Here is a 25,897-nt window from a genome sequence, read left to right as displayed (position 1 = left end):
GAATGAGAATTTAAGTTACTCTCAATTACCTAGCTAGAAAATTAAATAAAATGTTTGGACCTTTTAAATTGTACTATTATAACAGATTAGTGAAAACTGGATTTATTGGTGAAAGATCTCAAGAAGATATTGGCAAATTTACAGTTATACAACTATTTAATAAGGTCCTTATACACTGTACACAGTGTGTTTTAAAAATTAAATTCATTTATCTGATTTTAAAATTAAAAATAAATATTTTGATGGGAAAGGTGTTTAACAAGTCTTTTGCTAATGATTTAAATTGCTTTGTATACTTAGATCTAGTTCATATCAAACCCAAGGGTACTTTAAAACAAGTTGTTGGCCTTTCTACTTCTGTGGCAGCATATTTCTTCTATTTTATAGTGTTCAGTTTCTGAAGGAATAATGTTCATAGTAATTTTGAAAGTAAATGTCAGTCCTTCTTTTCTTAAAATTAGTTCTTTATAGTTCTTCAGAATAATTTTATGACTAAATAGATTGGAAAATTTAGATTTTAATTGGCACTGTTAAATATGCCATGTAATTTGTGCATATAAATTTGAAGAATAATTTGGAAAACTGAAGTTGAGTTTGTCTGCTTGTGTGTTTGGGAAAGTAAGTTCTTAGCTATCTTTATCAGAGAAGTAATATAGAGAATTAAATTGTCATTTTCTGCCATTGTCATCACTGCCCTTAGTTAAGGTATTCATTAGTTCTGCCTATTGAAGTGATTTTCTAACTAGTAATTCTATACTGCCACTCAGCAGTCTTAAAATCCCAAGTCTGATTATGTCACTGTAATGTTAAATAATTACTATAGCTTCTCAACAGTGGATGCATTTATTTTATGAATGCCCTTAAAGTGGTTCCACTTCCCTTTCTAGCTCATCTTCTGCCAGCTTTCTCCATCTGATTGGCAAAATAGAGCTTACCATTATTTTATGACAGTATAAATATTTTCTTAATATTTCACGATCTCGATTTTTGTATGTATGTCTTATACAGACATGTGTACACACACCTATGGCATTTCCTTCAGAAAGTCTTTTCTGATTTCCAGTTACTTACTCCCTCTACTTTGTACTTAAGTATTTTGTTTTGCTTTCTTTGTACTTCAGTTGGAGTAGCTATCACATTATAGGGTAAATAAGTCTTCCTCACGATACTTGTGAAGTGCTCCTGGTTGGAGACCATGTTCTTTATTTTTTGTCTCCAGTAACCAGCACAGTATCTGGCACATATAGCATTCATTATTTATTAAGTGAATGGATGGATTAGGTTATCTAATAGAATTAGATAATGAAGAATTATGGTTGGTGAAATATTCAGGTTGAATATTATTATGACATTTTTCTTATGACATTAGATATGCATAAATTATACTTATAGAAAATTATAATAGGGGAAAGTACATAGCATAATACAAGCATTAAAATTAGAATGAACATCACTTAACTTTTGGTTGTTAAATCAGAAGTCACTTCAGAAGTTTGAAGCACTTCAATTTTTGTGTGTGTGTTTTTTTTTTTTTTTTTTTAAAGAGGATTTTATTCTGTAGCTCACGCTGGAGTGCAGTAGTATGATCATAGTTCACTGCAGCCTCGAACTCCTGGGCCCAAGCGATCCTCGCACCTCACCTCCCGAGTAGCTGAGTCTACAAGCGTGCACCACCATGCCTGGCTAATTTTTTTTTTTTTTTTTTTATGAGGTAGTCTCTTGTGCAGGCTGGTCTTGAACTCCTGGACTCAATTGATCCACCTTTTCCAGCCTCCTGGGTAGCTGGGATTACAAGCGCAAACCACCGTGCCTGGCTTTAAGCTAATAGCTTTTAAAAGAGTTGCTGAAAGAAAAAAACCCAAATAGGTGACAGAGAGTGATCGTGGCTTGATTTACTTGTTGGCCTCTTAGTTTGCTGACCCCTGAATTACACTATGGGTATAGAGAAATTAAGAACTTGATGTGTAACTGTTGTGTAGAATTCAGCATTTGTCATAGTGAAATAAGAATATTCAATATAAATTTTGAGTTTAATTTTCTGAATGCTTTCTTATAAAGAATTAACATAAAAACTTCCTACTTTGTGTGCTTTTCCACTCCTACATCCAGATAAAGACTACTGAATCTGGATTTCATTGCCAACAATCAAAATTAAAACTTCGAAACCAGTTACCTTCATATTCAGCCCACCTTTCCTATACATCTGCATGTGGGATTTATCCACTTCCCTGTATTATTTGTCTTTTCCATTTAACTGTAGATTTTCTTCTAGAATGAGTATCTTATATCAATGTTTTTTACAATGTATGCATTTGATAAGTGGTTGAAATAGTTAAAATTATAAAGGATATGTTTAACTGTTTAAAAAAAGGATGAAGGCAGTAGACAGTTTTATCTTTTTTTTTTTTTTTTCTTTTTTGAGACAGTCTCGCTTGTCGCCCAGGCCTAGAGTGCAGTGGTGCCATCTCAGCTCACTGCAACCTCTGCCTCCTGGGTTCAGGCGATTCTCAGTCAGCCTCCCGAGTAGCTGGGATTACAGGTGTATGCTCCCATGCCCAGCTAATTTTTGTAATTTTGGTAGAGAGGGGGTTTCACCATTTTGGCCAGGCTGGTCTCAAACTCCAGACCTCAGGTGATTTACCTGCCTTGGCCTCCCAAAGTGCTGGGATTATAGGCATGAACCACTGTGTCCAGCCCAGTTTTATCTTTTAGTCAGTTAACGTATATTCGTTTATACTAGATGAACTTCTCATTTTTATTAAACTTTTGAGAGTTTTTTATCACAGTGACTTTTTGTCAATATGAAGCACTGTGAGTACTTTTCGTTTTTATTAGATACTTTAGTGATCAAATCTTACACATTTGTGTTTGTCTTCGTAGCTTCCAAAGTTTAGTCATTAATTTTGTCAAGATTTTTTTCTTTAAAAACTATTGTTGGTGTATTTGAACTTCCCTCAGGCTTTTCTTTATAGATGTATTTAAATATAGCAGTCAATACTTCCAGTATTGATTTATGTAAGATGCTACTATTGCAGTTTTAAAAACGCTGTTAATTCCTTTCATTGTGAATGAGTATTGTGAGCATTCTTTGACTATATTTGCAGTTAGAGTTACTAATAATCCATTATAGCTGAAGAATGTGTTCAGTTAGTAAATAGTAACTCATGAATTTTCCAGTTTTAAATGTAGTCAGCCCTCCGTATCTGCAGTGTCTGCATTCACGGATTCAGTCAGTTGTGGATCAAAAATACGGTCATCTCAAGGTATCTGTGGGAGATTGATTCCAGAACCCTCAACGGTTACCAAAATCTGCGTATGCTCAAGAACCTTATATAAAATGGTATAATAGTTGCATGTAACCTATGCACATCCTCCTGTATACTTTAGATTATCTCTGGGTTATTTATAATACCTAATACAGTGTAAATGGTTTGTAAGTGGTTATACTGTATTGTTTAGGGAATAATGACAAGAAAAACTGTGTACATGTTCAATACAGATGCAACGATTCATTTCTTTTTCCCAGCTATTTTCAATCTGTGAATGATTGAATCCACAGATGTAGAACCCACTGATACGAAGGACTGATTGTGTTGGAAAAACAAATAACAATACAACAATAAAAAATAATACAAATAAAAAACCAACATAGTCTGTCAAGGACTGTACTGTAAAATATACTTAACATCCAGTGTATTTGAAAAATGGTTTTGTGATTTTCTTTTAAACAGTAAGAGAGAGTTGAGTTTTTTGGTTTTTAAGTCCAAGTTTTACTGGCACTAGCCAGTAAATCTTTGTCAGAATTATTAATTCAAATGTAACCTCTGTTACATTATATTTAGTTCTTAAGTTATTTTGGTCATATTAGAGAATCATTTCAAAAGACAGTATGTTAAGTTAGCTTTCTCGTAGACAGTAGACAGTTGCAAGAGTTAGATGGGTATACTACAGGTAATTTAATAGTAAAACAAGTAGCTTAGTAATAAAACATCTCAGTTTTCAATGATAAGCCTTTTCAAAAATAATTTAAAATTAGTTCCAGGCAGGATCTATGATGTTACTGTCACACATTCATGAGTGGAAAAGCAGCCATAAAATAGTGACAAGAGTGTAACAGTAGAAGGGTTAAGAACTTTACTCCAAAGAACTTTGACTGTCTCTATAAATTAACCTTCAAAATGGTATTGACCCTTGAAAAGTAATACCAGTTGTACTGACAATATTAGTGTATTTTTTTCACTTTGCATAATTCTACAAATTGTGAAGCTCTGTGCAGTGCTTTAAAGTCACACCTAAATCACACTTTGGGTGGCTGAGGCGGGCAGATTGCTTGAGCCCAGGAGTTCAAGACCAGCCTGGGCAACGTGGTGAAATCCTCATCTCTACAAAAAATACAAAAAATTAGCTGGGCATGGTGGCGGACGCCTGTGGTCTCAGCTACTCTGGGAGCTGAAATGGGAGGATTGCTTGAGCCTCAGGAAGTGGACGTTGCAGTGAGCCAAGATAGTGCTGCTGCACTTCTGCCTGAGTGACAGAGACCCTGTTTCAAAAATAAAATAGAATAAAAGCACACCTAAATCAAAGATTGAAAATCTAGTTTCAGACTTTTTTTTTTGCATGAGAAACTTACTTCAAAAGAAATAAGTATTTAAAATACTTTAAAGTATTTTATTTTTATATTGTCTAGTAACAAATTTGAACTTTTTTTTTCCTTTAGTAAAATTTAGTGTCTTGAATTTTGGCAGTTCACTAAATGATGAGTATAGTGAAGGTTGATTTAATTGCAGTAATTCTGGAAAAAATTTACATGAACTCACTATTTCTAAATTTAAAAAAAAACAACAAAAAACAAACCTGTTCTGTAATAGGTTTATTGTGTAAAATTTGGGGAAGAGGAGAGTATAAAGAAAAATCATGTCTGTTATTCCACCAATAAGAAACTGTGATAAGGAATTTGTTTCATTTCTTTTTTGAAATGAACAAGGCAAAGCAAAACAAAAAGAAATTTGGATCATGCTATAAACATAATCTTGAATCTTCTCAGACTGTGAGCATTTCTCCATTTTTTCCTTAATGAAAGTATAAAATCTAATGGCTGAACTGGATTCCATCATATAGATAAGCTGTAATTCCTCTATTATTTGGCAGAGTTGTCTAGTTATTTAATCCTTGCATGTAAGTGATTGCATACATCAATTGATTAAAGTACAGCTGGCTGTAAATGGTAATTTTGTGTCCACAAAGTTTATATATTAGCCTTCTGTAGAAATTACGATATTTTTAAGTTGTGACAGAGAGTCTGGCTCTTCAAACAAAAATAATACTCATTATACCCCCACTCTCATCCCTGAAAAAAGCCATATAGGTTATTTTGTAAGAAATATTTTAAGATGTGACTACTCATCAGCAAATTTTTCTGTTGAAAAAACTGGATTTGAAATTTGAATTTTGTTTATCTAGAATAGGTACATCTTTTATTTTCATTTACTTAAAACTTCTTGATTTTAATCTTTCAGATTTCTTTTTTTGCTCTTTTAAGAGTACATTTCGCTACTGATTGTGATGTTTTGTTTTGCAGAGTAACAGCTATCCACCAATGTCAGATCCATACATGCCTAGTTACTATGCTCCATCCATTGGATTTCCATATTCTCTTGGGGAAGCAGCGTGGTCCACAGCTGGAGACCAGCCTATGCCATATCTGACAACCTATGGACAAATGAGTAATGGAGAACATCACTATATACCAGATGGTGTGTTTAGTCAACCTGGGGCATTAGGAAATACCCCTCCATTTCTTGGTCAACATGGATTTAACTTTTTTCCTGGTAATGCTGATTTCTCTACATGGGGGACAAGTGGATCTCAGGGACAATCAACACAAAGTTCTGCTTATAGTAGCAGTTATGGCTATCCACCTAGTTCTCTTGGGAGAGCCATTACTGATGGACAGGCTGGATTTGGCAATGATACTTTGAGTAAGGTGCCTGGCATTAGCAGTATTGAGCAAGGCATGACTGGACTGAAAATTGGTGGTGACCTGACAGCTGCAGTGACAAAAACTGTAGGTACAGCTTTGAGCAGCAGTGGTATGACTAGCATTGCAACCAACAGTGTGCCCCCAGTTAGCAGTGCAGCACCTAAACCAACCTCCTGGGCTGCCATTGCCAGAAAGCCTGCCAAACCTCAACCGAAACTTAAACCCAAGGGCAATGTGGGAATTGGGGGTTCTGCTGTACCACCACCTCCTATAAAACACAACATGAATATTGGAACTTGGGATGAAAAGGGGTCAGTGGTAAAGGCTCCACCAACCCAACCAGTTCTGCCTCCTCAAACAATAATCCAGCAGCCTCAGCCATTAATTCAACCACCACCATTGGTGCAAAGCCAACTGCCTCAACAGCAGCCTCAACCACCACAACCACAGCAGCAACAAGGACCTCAGCCACAGGCCCAGCCTCACCAAGTGCAGCCTCAACAGCAGCAGCTGCAGAATCGCTGGGTAGCTCCTCGGAACAGGGGAGCAGGCTTCAACCAGAACAATGGAGCGGGCAGTGAAAACTTTGGTTTAGGTGTTGTACCTGTCAGTGCTTCACCTTCTAGTGTAGAAGTGCATCCCGTGCTGGAAAAGCTAAAGGCCATAAACAACTATAATCCCAAAGACTTTGATTGGAATCTGAAGAATGGACGTGTGTTTATAATTAAAAGCTACTCTGAGGATGACATACATCGTTCCATTAAATACTCTATCTGGTGTAGTACTGAGCATGGTAATAAGCGTTTGGATGCAGCTTACCGTTCCCTGAATGGGAAAGGCCCACTCTATTTACTCTTCAGTGTGAATGGCAGTGGACATTTTTGTGGAGTGGCTGAAATGAAGTCTGTTGTGGACTACAATGCGTATGCTGGTGTCTGGTCTCAGGATAAGTGGAAGGGCAAATTTGAAGTTAAATGGATCTTTGTCAAAGATGTTCCCAATAACCAATTACGGCATATTCGCTTAGAAAATAATGACAACAAACCGGTTACCAATTCAAGGGACACTCAAGAGGTACCCCTAGAAAAAGCTAAGCAAGTGCTTAAAATAATTGCTACTTTCAAGCATACCACCTCAATCTTTGATGACTTTGCACATTATGAAAAGCGTCAAGAAGAGGAGGAAGCCATGCGTAGGGTAAGAATATAGTAATTTTTTGTTTGGGGTCTTTGTATTGCTGATGGGATGCATGGATGAGTATATTCTGAGTTTAAGAACTTTCTGTGAAGGAAACCAACTACTTAAGAAACAACTGTACAGACACCATTGAAGGTATCTATGTGTGCCTTATATGAACCATTTCTTCTTTCCTTTCCCAGGGTAACTCACGCTGAGTTAGCCTCTTGCTCATTCTTCATACTCCCAGATGATAAAAGCCATTGGGCCTCAGAGTTTATTATCAAAGCTGAATGAATTTTGGCATTTGTAACTAAACAGACTTTATGAACTAACCAGGGGCTCTAATCACTAATATTAATCATACTAACATAGGAGAAAATATATTTAGAGTTTGAAACAGACAACTTTTTTTTTTGAGATGACATCCTGCTGTGTTGCGCAGGCTGGAATGCAGTGGCTATTCACAGGTGCAATCATGACGTATAGCCTCAAGTTCCTGGCCCCAAGCAATCCTCCTGCCTTAGACTCCCAAGTAGCTGGGACTACAGACCTGTGCCACTGAACCTGGCACTTAAAACAAGTTTTTATTTATATTTTATATACTATTTAATTTTTTTTCAGACAGGGTCTCTCTTGTCCCGGCAGGAGTGTACTGGCGTGAACATGGCTCACTCCAGCCTTGATCTCCTGGGCTCAAGTGATCCTCCTACCTCAGCTTCCTGAGTAGCTGGGACTACGGTCACACGCCACCACGCCCGGCTAATTTTTGTATTTTTTGTAGATAGAGGGTTTCGCCACGTTGCCCGGGCTGGTCTCCGGAGCTCAAAGGATCTGCCCCTACCCCTCTGCCTCCCAAAATGTTGAGATTACAGTCCTGAGTCACTGCACCCAGCTGAAACAACTTTTAAATAAATGTTTTACTCTAATTTTGTGTTTATAAGAAATTATATATATATATATATATTTTTTTTTTTTTTTCTTTTTCTTTTGTGAGATGGAGTCTCTCTGTCGCCCAGGCTGGAGTGCAATGGTGTGGTCTCGGCTCACTGCAGCCTCTGCCTCCCGGGGTCAAGTGATTCTCTTGCCTCAGCCTCCCGAGTAGCTGGGATTACAGGCGCCCGCCACCATGCCTGGCTAATTTTGTATTTTTAGTAGAGACAAGTTTCACCATGTTGGCCAGGCTGGTCTTGAACTGCTAACCTCGTGATCTGCGCGCCTCGGCCTCCCAAAGTGCTGGGATTATAGGCACGAGCCACCGTGCCTGGCAAAATATGTTTTTAAAACATAAAACTCTTGAAGTATTTTTATAATTTTTATACTTAAAGCACTTGCACAAAATAGAGGCTTTGCAGAATTTGATTCCTAGTTCTGTTATGTACCCTCTGTAAGATTGAGGGAGACATTCCTGAAATAAAACATGCTGTTTATCCTTGTGTTACATTGGCCAGAATATTTTTATTTTTATTTTTTAAAAATATCCTATTGAGTGGCCCATATGGGGATTAGCCGCCCAAATATTGGCCAGACTTTGATCACAGGGCCACAAGAATAAGTTCAACTAGGGAATGTTTTCTCTTCCAAACTGTAACATAAAATTGGGGTCCTATTTTTAAGTGGAAAGAGAAAATGAATGGGCTTTTCTATAGGGGATACATTTAAATTTCTTTTGAAACTTAGTAGGGAAAAAGTTAGAAGCTTCTCCAGTAAATAATGCTTGTTACTATGGAAAGCATGTTCTTATGGAATGCTTGTTCCTATGTAGAAATTAAGATAAAGAGGTAACTTAATTTAATTCTATGTAAAATCAGTGATTTGTTTCTGTGTATGAAGCTGAATATCTTGTCTTTGTGGTTGTGTGCAGCAGAGGGAAGTGCTTCAACATTCCTCGGAGGGAAGGTGTTGGAATAATGACCCTAGAGCAGTAGTTTCCAAACCTTAAGTCACATAAATATTAATTGGGGTGTTGATTGAAATTGCAGATTCTCGAGACCCATCCCTTGGTATATTTGATAAAGGAACTTGCAGTGTACTTTTTAAGTATAAACATCCAGGTGATTATGGTGCTTGTTGTTGATTGCTGTGTTGGATTGTTGGAAACTTTGCTTTGGAGTAATTAATACAAATGACTTTAAGGCTCTCCTGAACCTTTTAGATGCGTTGCTGAATATAATTGTGTTTTCTCCCACTTAAATATGGGAAATGAGAGAAATGGGATCAGAAATAGCTACTGAGTCTTTCAGTTTAGCAGTTAAGTGGTCATATTATAACTGCCATTACAAGTAGCACATCGGGAGAAATGATTCGAGGTATGAAAGGTGGGATGCAAGTTAAGACTTCATTTTTAGATTGTGCTGATTTTAAGATACCTTTGAGAAATATAGTCAGCAAAATCTCTGATTAGGCAGTTAGATGTCACAGATTTGGGGACCTGTTGAGGCAGTTAGAGTCACAGATTTGGGGACCTTTTGACCTTTTGTTCTTTTTTTTTTTTTTTTTTTTTTTTTGAGATGGAGTCTCGCTCTGTCGCCCAGGCTGGAGTGCAGTGGCGCAATCTGGGCTCGCTGCAAGCTCCGCCTCCCGGGTTCACGCCATTCTCCTGCCTCAGCCTCCCGAGTAGCTGGGACTACAGGCGCCTACCACCGCGCCCGGCTAATTTTTTTTTTTTTGTATTTTTAGCAGAGACGGGGTTTCACTGTGTTAGCCAGGATGGTCTCGATCTCCTGACCTCATGATCCGTCCGCCTCGGCCTCCCAAAGTACTGGGATTACAGACGTGAGCCACCGCGCCCGGCCTTGTTCTTAAACAGTTAATAGCATGGAAGTGGGATGAGATTGCTTTAGGACAAAGGATACGTGGCAAGGAAATACCAACTTTTTTTTCGCCCACCATGAGGAGATAATTACCCTTCTGTGTCTTTTTTAATTTTCCCACCAGATTTGAAAATTTTTTTATTATTGTACTTTAAGTTTTAGGGTACGTGAACACAGTGTGCAGGTTTGTTACATATGTATACATGTGCCATGTTGGTGTGCTGCACCCATTAACTCATCATTTAGCATTAGGTATATCTCCTAATGCTATCCTCCCCCTTGCCCCCCAAACTTGAAAATTTAATCCTAGTTTTGTTATAATGTGTTTGGTATGTTAATATTATGTAGTAAGTTTTAGGGTACGTGAACACAGCATGCAGGTTTGTTACATATGTATACATGTGCCATGTTGGTGTGCTGCACCCATTAACTCATCATTTAGCATTAGGTATATCTCCTAAGGCTATCCTCCCCCCTCCCCCCCAAACTTGAAAATTTAATCCTAGTTTTGTTATAATGTGTTTGGTATGTTAATATTATGTAGTAGTTTCAGGAAATTTTTAATGACAAGTATATATTGTAGCTGTATTATATATATTGTAGCCATATACACAACAGTGATTTAAACTTTAATTTTACCCTTATATTGTTTCATTGTTTTGTTACATAAAGTTTATCCTAAAGCTGCCTCCTTACATATTTTAAGTCCAGCCTAAAGGTTTTTCTGTACATGGCGAACTATAAAAGTGGAAGTATAAACAGACCGCAGCCTACTCTTGTGCCAATGACTAAATTTTGGCTGAATCAAATGTAGCCAACTGTTCAAATAAGGCAAATACCAACCTGTAACCAATCCAGCTGTTTATCTCACTTCTGTTTTCTGTATATCACTTTTCCTTTTTCTGTCTATAAAAATTCCACCACAGGGCTGCGCTTGAATGTCAGAGCCTACTCTGGCTGGCTCTGTGATTCGTGAATCACATTCCTTGCTCAGTTAATCTCCTTTAAATTTAATTCAGCTGAAGTTTTTCTTTTGTCACGTTGCTGCCACCCTTTTTAATGCCTAACCCACCTTTGACAGCTCTATTTTGAACCTTATTTAACTTATTATTTATTAGTAAGCCTTTAGATCCATAAAATGTCTTTGGTCAGAATATGTAAACAACCATTTAGCTGGGTATAGAATTCTTTCTAGTCAACAGCCTTTTCACTTAAAGTGCTATGTATAGGCCTTGCTTTACAGTTATGTGGTTTTGTATTATGGAAAATTCTGAGGCCAGCCTACATTTTTTGTTTGTAAATAGCTGTTTTTTTGGTGTGTGCACAAAAGATTTTTCTTTAATTTTACATTATGAATGTAAATGTGAAAACGTGTACAATATGAATATTGTTTTCTGTAATCCTTTATCTGCAGGCCACTTTTCTCTTTTCTGTTAATGTCAACAAATATGTTGAATCTTTGTCCTTGAGTTCTGTTGGTTCTTTATTCTTTTTCTCTTCATTTGGAGGATTTGAATTTTCCTGCTCACTTACTTTTCATGTGTATTTGATTTGTGCTGTTTCTGTGATTTGTGAGGTTTTGCATTCTTCAGTGATAGTATTTGTTTGCTTCTGTTATCACATTCAGCTCCCCCTCTTAACTCTGTTTTGCTAATGGAATCCCTTGATCCTAGAATTCATCTTGATTTTATTGAGCACAAAGGACTGTGTTTAAAACTTATGTCTGCTTTCTGTACTTAACTGTTTTTAGAAACTATATCTTTTTTCTTCTAAAAAAAATTAAATATAATAAAATTGTAAATTCCCTTGACCTGCCAGTTTATACTCAAGCCCCCTCTCTCCCTCTCATTACTGAACCACTGATTGGTTGTCCCTATAAGACATTTTCCGTATTGTCATAATTGAAATTATGTACTATATGATCTTTTAAGACATTTATCTTTCACTCAGCATGGTTGTCTTTGCAATTCATCTATGTCGTTGTATAACTCAATTCTTTGTTCCTTTTTATTACCAGGTAGTTTTCTATTACATGGATGGACGACCATTGTGTCTATTCCATTCATCCTTTGAAGGATATTTGGGGTGTTTTCCTTTTGGGGGTAATGTAAATAAGGCTCCTATAAGAATTTATGTATACTTAAAATATGTATATTTTTAAATCATACAATAAAATTCACTTTTGGGGGGGTGTACAGCTCTAGGAATTTTAACATATGTAGATTTGTGTAACCACCCTATCAGGATACAGAACAGTTTCGTCATCCCCCACACCCTCCCTTATATACTAGCCTTTTGTTTTTCCATGCTTCCCCCATGCCTAAGCCCTGACAGCCACTCATCTGGACTCATAATTTTGTAATCTCCTTTGTGGTTGCAGAGAGGCTTCAGGACTGTCTTTGGGCTTTTTGTGTTTTGTCATTGAACCAGTAAGAGGATCATTGAGTTCAGTTATTTGTCTCAAAATGGGTAGTTTTACCCTCCCCACCCCATTTCTTTCATTGCATGGTGCTAGTTGCATATACCTTTCTCTTTGCAAATGGGGAGATGGGAGAGTCATGCTGTAAATTGATTTTACCAGTTAAGCGATTCACCAGCCTGTGGAGATTTAAAAGGGAAAGCCAGTATAATGGGTTGTGCTAGGTATTTGACTGTCCCTTAAGTTTGAAACCACTGTGTTAGGAACCAGTTTTCCTTGCTTGTTAGCTGGTTAGCATATAGGGTACGATGTGTTTTTGTCCAGTTTTCTTCCTGGTACTTTTAGCCTTGTGTAGGCAGAATTTGTATTTTCATTTGTAGATTTTCTCTTTGATATGCTTGTGCTTGCATTTGGACTTCCCAGCATAGCTGCTTTCAAATACTTCGGTCATTTTAGTGCTGAAGGAAGGATGTGTTGCCTGTCTATTCTAGGTCCTTCTTCACTTCATTGAAAAGAACAGATTAGTGGTATTTTGCTAAGATTTTCTTTACTACTTATGCATTTTTTTTTTTTTTTAATAAAAGTAGCTGTAAGTCATTATTAGTGTCCGGTTTTAATATGGCCTTATCTGTCATGTATTTAGCTGGAATTTCTCAAAGCTTCTGGTATGTGGATGTACTATATCCCCAAGTGAATATCTTGGAAACCTTGGGTAAAGGTTGGGTTTCTTAAACCCAACCTTGGGGGAGGCAGCACTAATTGCAAAAGACTGCTACATCTGATTAGATTAAAATCTGTCCATCAAAAGATGCTTTTAAAAAAGTTTAAGAGGCCTGCCTGGGCATGGTGGCTCACGTCTGTAATCCCAACACTTTGGGAGGGAGGCCCAGGCACGTGGATCGCTTGAGGTCAGGAGTTTGATACCAGCCTGGCCAACATGGTGAAACTCTGTCTCTACTAAAAATACAAAAATTAGCCAGGCATGGTGGTGCGTGCCTGTAGTCCCAGCTACTCGGGAGGCTGAGACAGGAGAATTGGTTGAACCGGGGAGGTGGATTGCAGTAAGCCAGGATTGCACCACTCCACTTCCAGCCTGGGTGACAGAGCTAGACTCCGTTTAAAAAAAAAAAAAAAAGCAGCAACAGCAGCCATGTTTTTTAAAAGACTAAAAGAAAATTGAACTTAACTGACTAAAGATTTGTATCAAGAGTATATAAGCTAGTGTGGTGGTACATGCCTGTATTCACAGCTACCCAGGAGGCTGAGGCAGAAGGATTGCTTCATCCCAGGAGTTTGAGACCAGCCTGAGTAGCACAATGAGAACCCATCTCTAAAATAAATGAATATATTTTTAAAAGAATATATATAGAAATTCTGTGAATTAATTTAAGAAAAGATAACCAATAGAAAAATAGTCAAAGATGTGAATAGGCATTTAATGAGAGGAAAAACATGTAGCTGATAAGAATATACAGGCTTACTAAAAATGAGGGAATATGAGTCAGGACTACAGTGAGAATATTTTATATCCATTCATTTGGCAAAATTAAGAAGTTTGACAGTATCAAGTATGGGAAAGATTGTAGATCAACAAGACCTCTTACACAGTTGCAAATGAGAATCTAAATTGATAAAGCCACTTCAAGAAGCAGTTTTGTATTTTCCTGTAAAGTTGAACATAATCTACTTTATAATTCAGCAGTTGTTTTCTGGGATACATACCTAGTAGAAACTTTCATGTATAAGAATGTTAGGAGCAATCAATAGTTTTTTTTAAAAAAAATGGCAGCAGTTCAAATGTCCATCATTAGGAAAATGGCCAAATATATTGGTGCCGAGACAGTATAATAGAATAGTTAAACTGTAGTTACATGCAAAAGTATTGGTAACTATACTTTTGCTTCATCTTTTTGGTTGTAAATAAACTTTTTGGGAGAGGCCGGGCATGGTGGCTCATGCCTGTAATCCCAGCATTTTGGGAGGCCAATGCGGGTGGATCACCTGAGGTCAGGGGTTCGAGATCAGCCTGGCTAACATGGTGAAACCCCTTTTCTACTAAAAATAAAAAAAATTAGCTGGGCGTGGTGGCACACACCTGTAATCCCATCTACTCTGGAGGCTGAGGCAGGAGAATCACTTGAACCCAGTAGGTGGAGGTTGCAGTGAGGCGAGTTCGTGCCATTGCACTCCAGCTTGGGCAACAAGAACGAAACTCTGTCTCAAAAAACAATAAAAGTAAAAAAAATATAAATTTTGGGGGGAATAAGAATATGTGAAACATTCATACCTTTTATCCAGATTCACTTATTATTAACATGCTTCCCCATCTGCTTTATGGTTCTTTTGAACCACTTGAGATAATTTTCTCCCAAAAAACTGTAGTGTTTTTTTCCTATAGGAAAGAATAAGGGTATTATCTTGCATAACCATAATATTCTGTCAGATGATCATGGAATTGCTTATTGCTTTCTTCTAGTAGCAAATCCAGTCTAGGATCAGGTAAAGGATCTAACTTGGTTACAACAGTTTTGAATAATAAGTTTAAAAGGGTTATACTAACCTGCCTTCCCCAAGTTTGGGGAGATTTTAACTAAAATTTACATTGAGGTCTATAGTTACTGTATCTTTCATTTCCTTCCTATGTTCATGTTTTTCTTTAAATTCTTGAGCTTGATTATGACAACAAACAAGGACTTTAAAAACCTAGTTTCATCTCTTGTCATTGCTAGATATTTTTTATTGACTGATTATTTTGGCAACAGGAGTTCCTCAGCTTGCCTTGCCAGCCAACAAGGCTCTTCCTGTGGAGGAGCCAACCTGTCATATCCTGTCTGCTTATATAAAACTTGGAATGTCAGGCCCTCTATTTTAGAGTGAAGGGTATTAGTGAAGCTTCAAATTGTAGGAGAAATCCATGCTAGTTAGTATTTGTTTTACATTTAAAAACATAATTTTGATATATTTGAGTAAAATCAAGCTTGATGAATGAATAACCAATACGCCATTAAAAGAAGTAGTAATTCCGGGAGTGGAAGATAATTAAAAATACAAAACAAAATTGTAATTTGTATTGTTAGGAAGGATTCCTGTGTAAAAAAGAACAGAAAACCAGAAAGCGTTATTGGAAATTAGAAACATAATTATCAGAATTTAAAAATCTGAGTAACCAGATTAATAAAATGTCATGTTTTAGATCCAGTTGATGATCTGAAACTTCAGATTAGAGAAAAATTTCAAATGTGCAGCAATAGAGATGAAAATACAGAACGGGAAAGATGTGATGGAAAGAGAGGTGCTCCAGTATTTCTCTAAAAGAGTGTTAAAAGAATACAGGAAACAGTAATCAAAAGGAGGAATGATTAACGAAAACAGATAAATATTTTCAGATGGAATGGGAGGAATACATGAGCCCAGGAGTTCAAGACTACCCTGGGCAACATAGTGAGACCCTGTATTTACGTGTGTGTGTGTGTGTGTGTGTGTGTGTGTGTCAGGGTCTCACTCCCATTGCCCAGGCTGCAGTGCAGTGGTGTGATCATAAGTTCACTGCAGCCTCGACTTCCCAGGCTCAGGTGATTCCTCCACCTCAGTCTCCCAAGTACCTGTGACTACAGGTATGCGCCACCATGCGCATCTAATTTTTCCTTGTTTAGTAGAGACAGGATTTTGCCATGTTGCCCAGGTTGGTTTAGAACTTACAGACTCAAGCGCTCTGCCCACCTCGGCCTCTCAAAGTTCTGGGATTACAGGCATGAGTCACCACACCTGGCCTTTACAAAAAATTTAAAAATTAGCCAAGTGTGGTGGCAAGTGCCAGTATTCCCAGCTACTTGGGAGGCTGAGTTTGGAGTATTGCTTGAGCCTGGGAAGTTGAGGCTGCACTTAGCTGTGATTGCGCCACTGAACTCCAGTTTGGGCGACAGAAGTCTGTCTCTTAAAAAAAAAAAAAAAGGCTGGGCATGGTGGCTCAACGCCTGTAATCACAGCACTTTGGGAGGCTGAGGCGGGAGGATCACTTGAGGTCAGGAGTTTGAGACGAGCCTGGCCAACATGGTGAAACCCTGTCTCTACTAAAAATATAAAAATTAGTGAAGTGTGCTGGCAGGCACTTGTAATCCCAGCTACTCAGGAGGCTGAGGTAGGAGAAACACTTGAAACCAGGAGGCGGAAGTTGCAGTGAGCCAAGATGGTGCCATTGCACTCCATCCTGGGCGACAGAGCAAGACTCCGTCTCATAAAAAAAAAAAAAAAAGGAAAAGAATAATAAAGGACAAAGACAAAATCTTAAAAGCTTCCTGAGTAAAAGACAAATTACCTACAAAGAAAGGAGAATCAGACTGTCATCAGAATTCTATAACCCTGGATACTCAAATTTAAAATCTTATATTTAGGTTGAGAGGGGTGGAGAGGAGTGGTTTATGGAATTATACCTGTAAAGATGAATGTTTAGTTATATCAGTGAGGTGGATTGGAGGGTCGAGGGAATAAAAGAAATGTAGACTTAAAAGAGCTTAGCCACGTACTGTTCATGAAAACCATACTTAAAATGTTTCAGCAGAATGAAAAATAATTCAACAAAGAACAACAACCCGTAGCACCTGGTTATACTAGAACAAATATATCTCAGCAGGGACCCTATGTGCATTTTGTGTCACACAGGTTGACATTGTTTATAGAGGATCAGAACTTTTGGCCATCTCATCCTGCCTACTTAATTGGCATTATGGTCCTTCACACCAGACAGTGTGGGCCCTTGGTTGGGAACCACTGACCTTGGAGAATTGAAGGAAGTTAAAAAGAAATAAAATTTCTAGATAGCCTTTGTCGTATTGGAAGATAACCTTTGAAAGAGCAGGATTGGCTTTGCTCTCTGCTGAATCCCTAGCACCTAGAAAAATGCCTAGCACACGGTAGGTTTTAAGTAGACATTTGTTAAAAGTGGAAATGCTTTGAAGAATCTCTTCCCATTTGCAAAGTATGAATGTCTGTAGGATTTTTTCTTCTTTATAGGTGTAATCGCTGTGTTACTTGATCATTGAAGTTATATAAAATGCTATTGGTTTTTTTCATTTGTAGAAATGGACAGTAGGATATAAAAGATTTAATTATATTTAGAACAGAATGTTATCAGATGGAATGGGAAGAGTTTAAAGAAGAGTAAATCACTTATTTTCTGATCTTTCTGACAGCAACATAATTGTTTAAAGATATATCAAGGAACAGTACCTTAAGCATATTGTTTCAAATCATAAGCACAGCCACTGGAATAATTAAAAATAGTGTGACTTGTAGTACGGGAGAAGTGGGATATACCATATTCACTGTGATATGGTAAATTACTCATTATGTACAATGGGAATTGATAGCATCTGAATTGATAAGCAATTTTTGTATTAGTATGCTGTTTAAATTTATAATGGCAACCCCTCAGAGGAACTGAATAATAGAAGGGAAAAGAAAACTAATAAAAATCCTGAGTATATTTGTCCGGTATAAATTCAAATAATCTGCATAGCAGTATCTACTTTTGACTATTGAGGTGATTCTTTCTTTTGAAATTTTTCCATTGTTGTAGTGAATGTGAGTCATTTAAATCCTCCTGTATTCCTTCATTCTTGTAAATCTTCATTAATTAGGAAACATAATCCGAGACTATTTTTGGTTCAGTTGCTCTTTTAATTCCACATAGGAATAATTAGAGTTTTCAATTGCCTATAACATTGAGATAAACTTTCAAATCATGGCATTACCTATTCCTCCATAAAGAGATGGAGCCCTACAGTTTATGCACAAATAAGCAAGGCATAATTATAATAAAATTGCTAGAATTTTCTGTGTATTTTAGTTCTTTATGCTGTTACATAGTTGGTCATTTCTTTATTTCTTTTCTCTTTTTCTTTTCCTTTCCTTTCCTTTCCTTTCCTTTCCTTTCCTTTCCTTTTCCTTTTCCTTTCCTTTTTCCTTTCTCGTTTCCTTCCCTTTCCCCTCCCCTCTCTTTTCTTTCCAGAGCCTTGCTCTGTTGCCCAGGCTGGAGTGCAGTGGCACAATCTGGGCTCACTGCAGTCTCCACCTTCGGGATTCAAACGATTCTCGTGCCTCAGCCTCCCGAGCAGCCAGGACTACAGGTGTGCGCCACCACACCCGGCTAATTTTTGTATTTTTAGTAGAGATAGGGTTTCACCATGTTGGCCAGGCTGGTCTTGAACTCCTGACCTCAGGTCGTCTGCCCACCTTGGCCTTCCAAAGTGCTGGGATTACAGACTTGAGCCACCGTGCCTGGCCAAGTTGGGCATTTCTGAAGATTTAAGTTTTAGTACTTGATGCAGTTTTTTTCATATTTGGAATAACTTTGAGATGAGATGATGTTAGGTCTATCTCAGAGTACTCAAGTTTGTGTTAACATAGAAGAAATTACTTCAAAAATAGTTATACCTATGACAACAGCAAACATTTCCCTGGCAGTTTTTAATAACGTGGATTGAAGTCTATTACCCTTTGGTAAATTTTTCTGTGGTTATAGTTCTCAGTTGCTGAAAAAGTTGATTATAATTAACAGAAACAGATTTAATATATAAAATCTACTTTTGTAAAATTTGAAGAATGTTTTTCTAGAAAGTAAAGTTGGGCCCAGGATGTAACATATTTGATACAATAAACTTTTATGTAACATATTTAATTAAATAATGTAACATTTGATTAAGTAATTCCTTGATAAAAACATTGGTATTTTGAATAGTCAAGATGATTGAGTTTTTACTGTAGTAGTACTCTATTCTGAACTTGGTAAATATTTTTTATGAGTTAGAATTGGAAAGGGGGTGCTTCAGTTAACATATTGATTTGTTTTTATTTTTTCTCAGATTATTAATAGTGGTTATGTTCCAATGCTGATAACTTTATCAAGTTAATCATAGATCTTTGGGAGATACTTCTTCCATACCATAATTGTGAGGTCATTAAATTGGACAGAATTTCATTTATAGTCATTTCTTGGTATATACAGGGGATTGTTCCAGGACCCCTGCGAATACCCAAAATCTGCACATACTCAAGTTCCGCAGACGCTTCTCCCTCCATATAGGCATGTTTTACATTCCTTGAATACTGCGTTTTTTTTTTTTATCTCTTTCGTTGAAATAATTCGTTGTAAGTGGACTCCTGCAGTTCACACCAGTGTTGTTGAAGGGTAAGCTGTGTTTTTTTTTCTTCAGCAAATACATGATAACTTGAGTAGCAATATATTTAACCTTAGGTGGATATGAAATATCTTATGTTTCCAGAAATAATTTAAATTATTGGATTATTCCTGTTTAATAGTTTATTTTAAATGTGACATGCAGTTTCTTAATTTAAGGGATGTGTGTCCAAGGAAAGAATATTTTTTCATGAATAGAGAGCTGTAGTTACTGAAGATAAGAGTTATTCTTCCATAAGGGTCATTTGAGGTGCTTAACTGACTTTACCTGTTTCTTGGAATGGCTTAAACATTTTTTTAATTTATAAAAATCTGCTGGGTATTTTACCCTACTCACACATGAATACTGTTGAAGTTGGGGAAAGATATCACAGCTCCATTCTCTGTACTTTGGCCTTTGTTGTATTAAATGAGTAGAGATAGTGTTTGGTCTGTTGTGAATTGCTGTCTCAGTTACTTATGACTGTCTAATAGATTTCTCCAAAACTCATTGGCTTAAAACATACAGTTTACAGTTTTTGCATGTCAGAAATCTGGGCACAGCTTGTCTGGGTCCTCAGCTTTAGGGCCTCTCACAAGGCTGCAGTCAAGGCTGGGCTTGAGGTCTCATTGTGAATACTCTGCTGGTGAAAAATCTGCGCCCAGGCTCATGGTTGTTGGCAGAATTCGGTTTCTGAAGCGTTGTTGGACTAAGAGCCTCAGTTCCTGTTGGCTGTATGCCAGAGACTGCCTATACTGTGTTCCTTGCCACAGGGACTTTGCCACAGGAGGCTTGCTTCATCTAAGTAAGCAAGCTGAGAGGGCAATAGAGTAAGCTGAGGAGGCAGTAGCTACCAGGACAGAAGTCACAGTCTTTGTAACTTAATTACAGAAGTGACACTCTGTTGCCTCGGCTGAATTTTTTTTAAATTTTTAAAATTTCTTTTAATTTTATTTTTATTTTTAAATTTAATTTTTTAATTTCTTTCATTTTTCTTTTCTTTTCTTTTTTTTTTTTTTTCCTTATTCTTTAATTTGAGATACTGGGGATTGAACCCCTGCTGAATTCTGTTGATTAGAAGCAATTCACTCATTGGGTCTAGGTCACACGCAGGGGAGGGAATTTATAAGGGTGTGAATACCTGGATGCAGAGACCATTGTGGTACTGCCTGCCACAACCCTTTTGAACCTTTTTATGGGTGGACCATATAGTTATATCAAATCATGGTACCTGGTTTGAATTTTTGGTGGTCTGGCAGTGTTTGTTATGATCATCAGGTCTTCAAATTTTTATTTGTAAACTGAAAAATTAGATTAAAGCCTTACTCAATTTAAAACATGTTATCTTTATTTCTAGCAAATACAGTTTTGATCGGGAGTCTCAAGGTGTCAAGGTGAATTTTTAAGATTGGCGTTGAATTATAATATGTAGGATTTCATAATAAAGCCAAGACAGGCATTCAGAGCCTAGGGCATTGTGATATGTTGAAGTAATGTAAAACAGCTAAAACTCAGGGAGGGGCGGCAGTACAGAAAAAGAGATAAAGTTGGAAAGATGAATCACAGGTTGAAGAAATTGTTATTCAGCAGGCATTTTTGAACATGCTAGACACTTAAGGGATAGAGCTCATTAAGGAAATTTCTGTCTTCAAGGAGCTAAAGTCTGATAGTATTGAGGAATCATTTTTAAAGTTTTTAAGGAAGCTACATACAAATTAGATATATTGAAGTGTCACTTTAGAATATCTAAGCCTTCAGTCAAACAAGGATTGCAAAAAGTAAGAGAAATATCTAAGTCATTGCATGTGTTATATAGAGATTTACAGCCAGGTGTGGTGGCTCATGCCTGTGATCCTAGGATTTTGGGAAAGTGAGGTGGGAGGATTGCTTGAGGCCAGGAGTTCAAGACCACACTGGCCAACACAGACCTTGTCTCTATATTTAGAATAAAAACTAAATAAATAAAAATTTACGTTATGTTTCAATTACATAGGAAATTATGTGAATGCCAGTAAAACCTTTATTTTACTACTGTTCCTTCATTTTGTTAACAGTTAGCATAAGTAACATTATATGCATAAAACTGTACTTACTGTTGATCTCTAGTTAATAAATATAATTTACCAGATGTTGAGTTAATCATTTTCATTGTAGAGAATCCTCACCAAACTTTACATTGCACTCTAATTTCTGAGTGAAATTGACTTCACTGTTTGTGGCAGAAAGTTCTGAATTTATTGAAAGATGATTCAACTCTGGTATTGTCTGCATTTGACACACTTGATGTACTTTCTGCTGAATTAGAAATAACGTGAGGGAATTAAAGCATAGTGAAAATCTACAATTAGAGAACTAGGCTATAAAAGCTATTAGTGAACAATTCTGCATATGAAAAACAGTCTAGAATATAATAATTATTTTTATTTTATCAAAAAGAGCCCAAAGTTTGGCATCCCAAATAGAATTGCATATGCATTCCTTTGCTTGGCTTTAAGAGCCTCTGTTAGCAGGTCTTTTCTCCTGAGATTTCTCCCTGCACACATGTTGTATTCTAATCAACTTCTGTCACCATATATTTAGATCCTGCATGTTCTTTTCTTAACTGTGTTCCCTCATTCAACAGATAAATAATAAAGGGTACCGTAAGCCACCAAAGATAAATAACCCTTTGTAGAACTCAGTCTACTTAGGAAGCCAAATGTTTATTTCCTTTCTGGATAATTTTGCAATGCTAGAGCCTCATTAAAATGTAAATGTAAGTTTAAGAAATCTGAAGAGTGGATTTCCAAAACAGAACCTCTCCATCCCCAAAACATGATTTTCCTTTCCCTTGATAACTATATAGTTTTGAAATTAGTTTTACAGTTCAGAATTGGTTTGTTTCCTTTACAGTTTTGTCTTTTGCTTTTTTAATGCCAAAGGATCCGTCCTGTTCTTGGGACAGTGCATGCTAGAAGCTTATCTAAGTATTATAGCACTTTAAAGGTGGACATATGTGCAGGCTTTTGAGCAGCTGGGGTTTTATCCATCTGTTACCGCCCTTGTTCTACTCTTTCTTTTTTTTTTTTTTTTTTTGAGATGGAGTCTTGCTGGAGTGCAATGGCACGATCTTGGCTCACTGCAACCTCCGCCTCCTGGGTTCAAGCGATTCTCCTGCCCCAGCCTCCCGAGTAGCTGGGATTACAGGTGCCCGCCACCACACCTAGCTAATTTTTTGTATTTTTAGTAGAGACGGGTTTTGACATGTTTGTCAGGCTGGTCTCAAACCTCTGACCTCAGGTGATCCATCTGCCTCAGCCTCCCAAAGTGCTGGGATTACAGGCATGAGCCACCACACCTGGCCCTTGTTCTACTCTTTAGCATGAATTTTTTTTAGGCCTGTCAGCCAGCCACCTATGCAGATTTCATTCCTGGTAAGTCATTAATTTTCCTAAAGAATTGAATCTATTAGATGTTTTAATTTCATTCTTCCTTTATGAACGTCGTCTTTTCTTGAAACATGCACACTGTGTTTTTTATTCTTTTCTTAATTTAAAAATACAGTCTGCTAGGCACGGTGGCTCATGCCTGTAATCCTATCACTTTGGGAGGCCAAGGCACGCGGATCACCTGAGGTCAAGAGTTCGGGACCAGCGTGGCCATCATGGTGAAAACCCATCTCCACTAAAAATACAAAAATTAGCTGAGCGTAGTGGCAGACGCCTGTGATCCCAGCTACTCGAGAGGCTTGAGGCACGAGAATCGCTTGAACCTGGGAGGCGGAGGTTGCAGTGAGCTGAGATTGTGCCACTGCACTCCAGCCTGGGTGACGAGCGAAACTCCGTCTCAAAAAAAAAAAAAAAAATGCAGTCTGATATATTCCCTGGCTTTAACTGTTGGGTGAAGTTTCAGTAACACTTTTATCCTCATAAACAATAAGGATAAGCAGGACAACCATTAAAATAGTAATACCGTATAGAATATATATATACACACATATATATTTCTGCAATATGGTATTTGTTATTTGGTAGTTGTATGCAAGTTGTAGTTTACTAAATTTAGTGATTTTTTAAAAACTTTATTTTGAAATAATTTTAGATTTATAGAAATGTAGCAAAGATCACAGGGAATTTCTGTATATTCTTTATTCATTTTCCCTAATATTAACACATAATCATAGTACATTTATTTAAACTAAGAAATGAACATTGGTACAATATTGTTAACTAAGTTACAGAGGTTTTCCACATTTTCCTAGTTTTCTCACTAATGTCTTCTTTTTCAAGATCTAGTCTGGACAGTAACACTGCATTTAGTTCTCATGTCTCCTTACTGTCTAAGCTGTTACAGTTTTTCCATCTTGCTTTGTTTCCCATTACATTTTTAAAGAGTACTTGTCAGGTATTTTGTAATATATCCCTCAATTTCAGTTTGGCTGATACTTTCTCATGATTAGACTGGGGGTTATGGATTTTTGAGAAGTATACCACAGAAGTGATATATCCTCTTCGTCTCATCATATATCTTATTACTAGTGATCTTAACTTCGATTGCTTAAAGTGGTGTCTGCTAGGTTTCTCCACCATAAAATGTTCTGTTTTCCCCTTTGTGTGCTCTGTTCTTAGAGGCAAGTCATGCACTGTGCAGCCCACACTTAAGGAAATCAAGCCCCACCTACTGCAAAGAGGAATATCAAAGACTTCGTGACATTTTTTGTTGTTTATCACCCTTCTGTTTGTTCTTTTTTCTTCTGCTGGAATATTCATTTTTGTCTTGGATCTATCCTGTCATTATTTTTCCTTTGTGCTTTCCATTTCTTTATTCTTGCTCTGTGATGTGAGATATTTCTTGGATTTAATATTCTACTCCACAAATGAGGCAGTGACCATTTCTTCCTTAATTAATCTACTGAATTTTTCAATTTGAAAATCAAGATTCTTAGCTACAAAATTTTTTGTGTGTTTGTTGCTTTTTTTTTTTTTTTGAGACGGAATTTTGCTCTTGTTGCTCAGGCTGGAGTGCCATGGCGTGATCTCGGCTAACCGCACCCTCCACCTCCTGGGTTCAAGCGATTCTCCTGCCTCAGCCTTCCCAGAAACTGGGATTACAGGCATGCGCCACCACGCCCAGCTAATTTTGTATTATTTAGTAGAGACGGGGTTTCTCCGTGTTGGTTAGGATGGTCTCGAACTCCTTGATCGGCCCACCTTGGCCTCCCAAAGTGTTGGGATTACAGGCATGAGCCACCGCGCGCCTGGCTTGTTTGTTGCATTTCATAGCAAGTGTCTGATTGCTTCTTTTTTCAGATGTTCACTGCCTTCTTCAGCAGTTCTGTTTTATTGTTATTTATGTTCTCAGTGTTTATTCTTCTTTTCCTTTTGAATGCTATGGCCTTTTAGATACACAGTGACTTTTTCCCTTGTGGCTCTTTTAGGCTCAGATCTGGTTACTGAAATATTGCTAATGGTGATAAACCTACCGGAGATTACAAGGAAAATAAGTCATTTATCTGTCTTGTCTTGTTAAGGGCATGTGGTAGGCTCCTCTTAGGACATTGAAGAAAGTCTTGGTTTTCAGGCTGTTTCCTAGTTTGAAGACTAGGGAAGTCTTAGTTCATTTGTTAACCTCTGTGAAAAAGACAGGAGTTGGCAGTAAACTTCCTTCTGGGCTCATTTCTATATGACCAATTCCAATCTTTGCTCTAGGATCCTATGCTGGTGTCCAGTGTATTTGCTTAGTTCACGGTGGGGAAGAAGCCCTGTACTACTCAGTTTTTCCTCAAGAGATTCAGCCCTCAAATTTCAGAATCTGTCTAAAGTGTCTTTTTCTAAACTATAACTAGGGGCTTAGTCCTTCTCCGGGTGTATGGGATCGTGGCTATTTTTGTGTAATTTAGGTTTCCTTTATCCCCAAGTTACTTTCCAACAACATACCAGCACATGTAATTATGATGTTAACTATACAGTACCTCATTTTGTAATAACATCAGAAGTTAATGATATCACTGATAGCTCATCATTTCTTTCTTTCTTTTTTTTTTTTTTTCTTTTGAGATGGGATCTGACTCTGTTGCCCTGGCTGGAGTGCAGTGGTGCAATCTTCGCTCACTGCAACCTTCACCTTGTGGGTTCAAGCAATTCTCCTGCTTCAGCCTCCTGAGTAGCTGGGATTACAGGTGTATGCCACCATGCCTGGCTGATTTTTGTATTTTTAGTAAAGACAGAGTTTCCCCATGTTGGCTAGGCGGGTCTTGAACTCCTGACCTCAGGTGATCCACCTGCCTCAGCCTCTCAAAGTGCTGGTATTACAGGCGTGAGCCGCTGCACCCGGTCGCTCATCATTTCTTAGTCTC

At 37.4% G+C, this 25,897-nt stretch overlaps 1 protein-coding gene across 4 annotated transcripts in view; it reads left to right on the top strand.

The window, feature by feature from the left end:
• The window catches only part of YTHDF3 (YTH N6-methyladenosine RNA binding protein F3), a 44,619-nt gene that overhangs the window by 11,699 nt on the left and 7,023 nt on the right, over nucleotides 1-25,897 (top strand). For all 4 annotated transcript variants that reach the window (XM_055286240.2, XM_063643272.1, XM_055286241.2 and 1 more), the window contains one exon: nucleotides 5,579-7,177. In XM_055286240.2, the coding sequence (XP_055142215.1) occupies nucleotides 5,579-7,177 (1,599 nt within the window). The remainder of the gene's footprint in view (nucleotides 1-5,578; nucleotides 7,178-25,897) is intronic.

This window comes from Symphalangus syndactylus, chromosome 7 (assembly GCF_028878055.3).
Source record: "Symphalangus syndactylus isolate Jambi chromosome 7, NHGRI_mSymSyn1-v2.1_pri, whole genome shotgun sequence".
Taxonomy (NCBI): domain Eukaryota; kingdom Metazoa; phylum Chordata; class Mammalia; order Primates; family Hylobatidae; genus Symphalangus; species Symphalangus syndactylus.
This window is presented reverse-complemented; position numbering and strand designations above follow the sequence as displayed.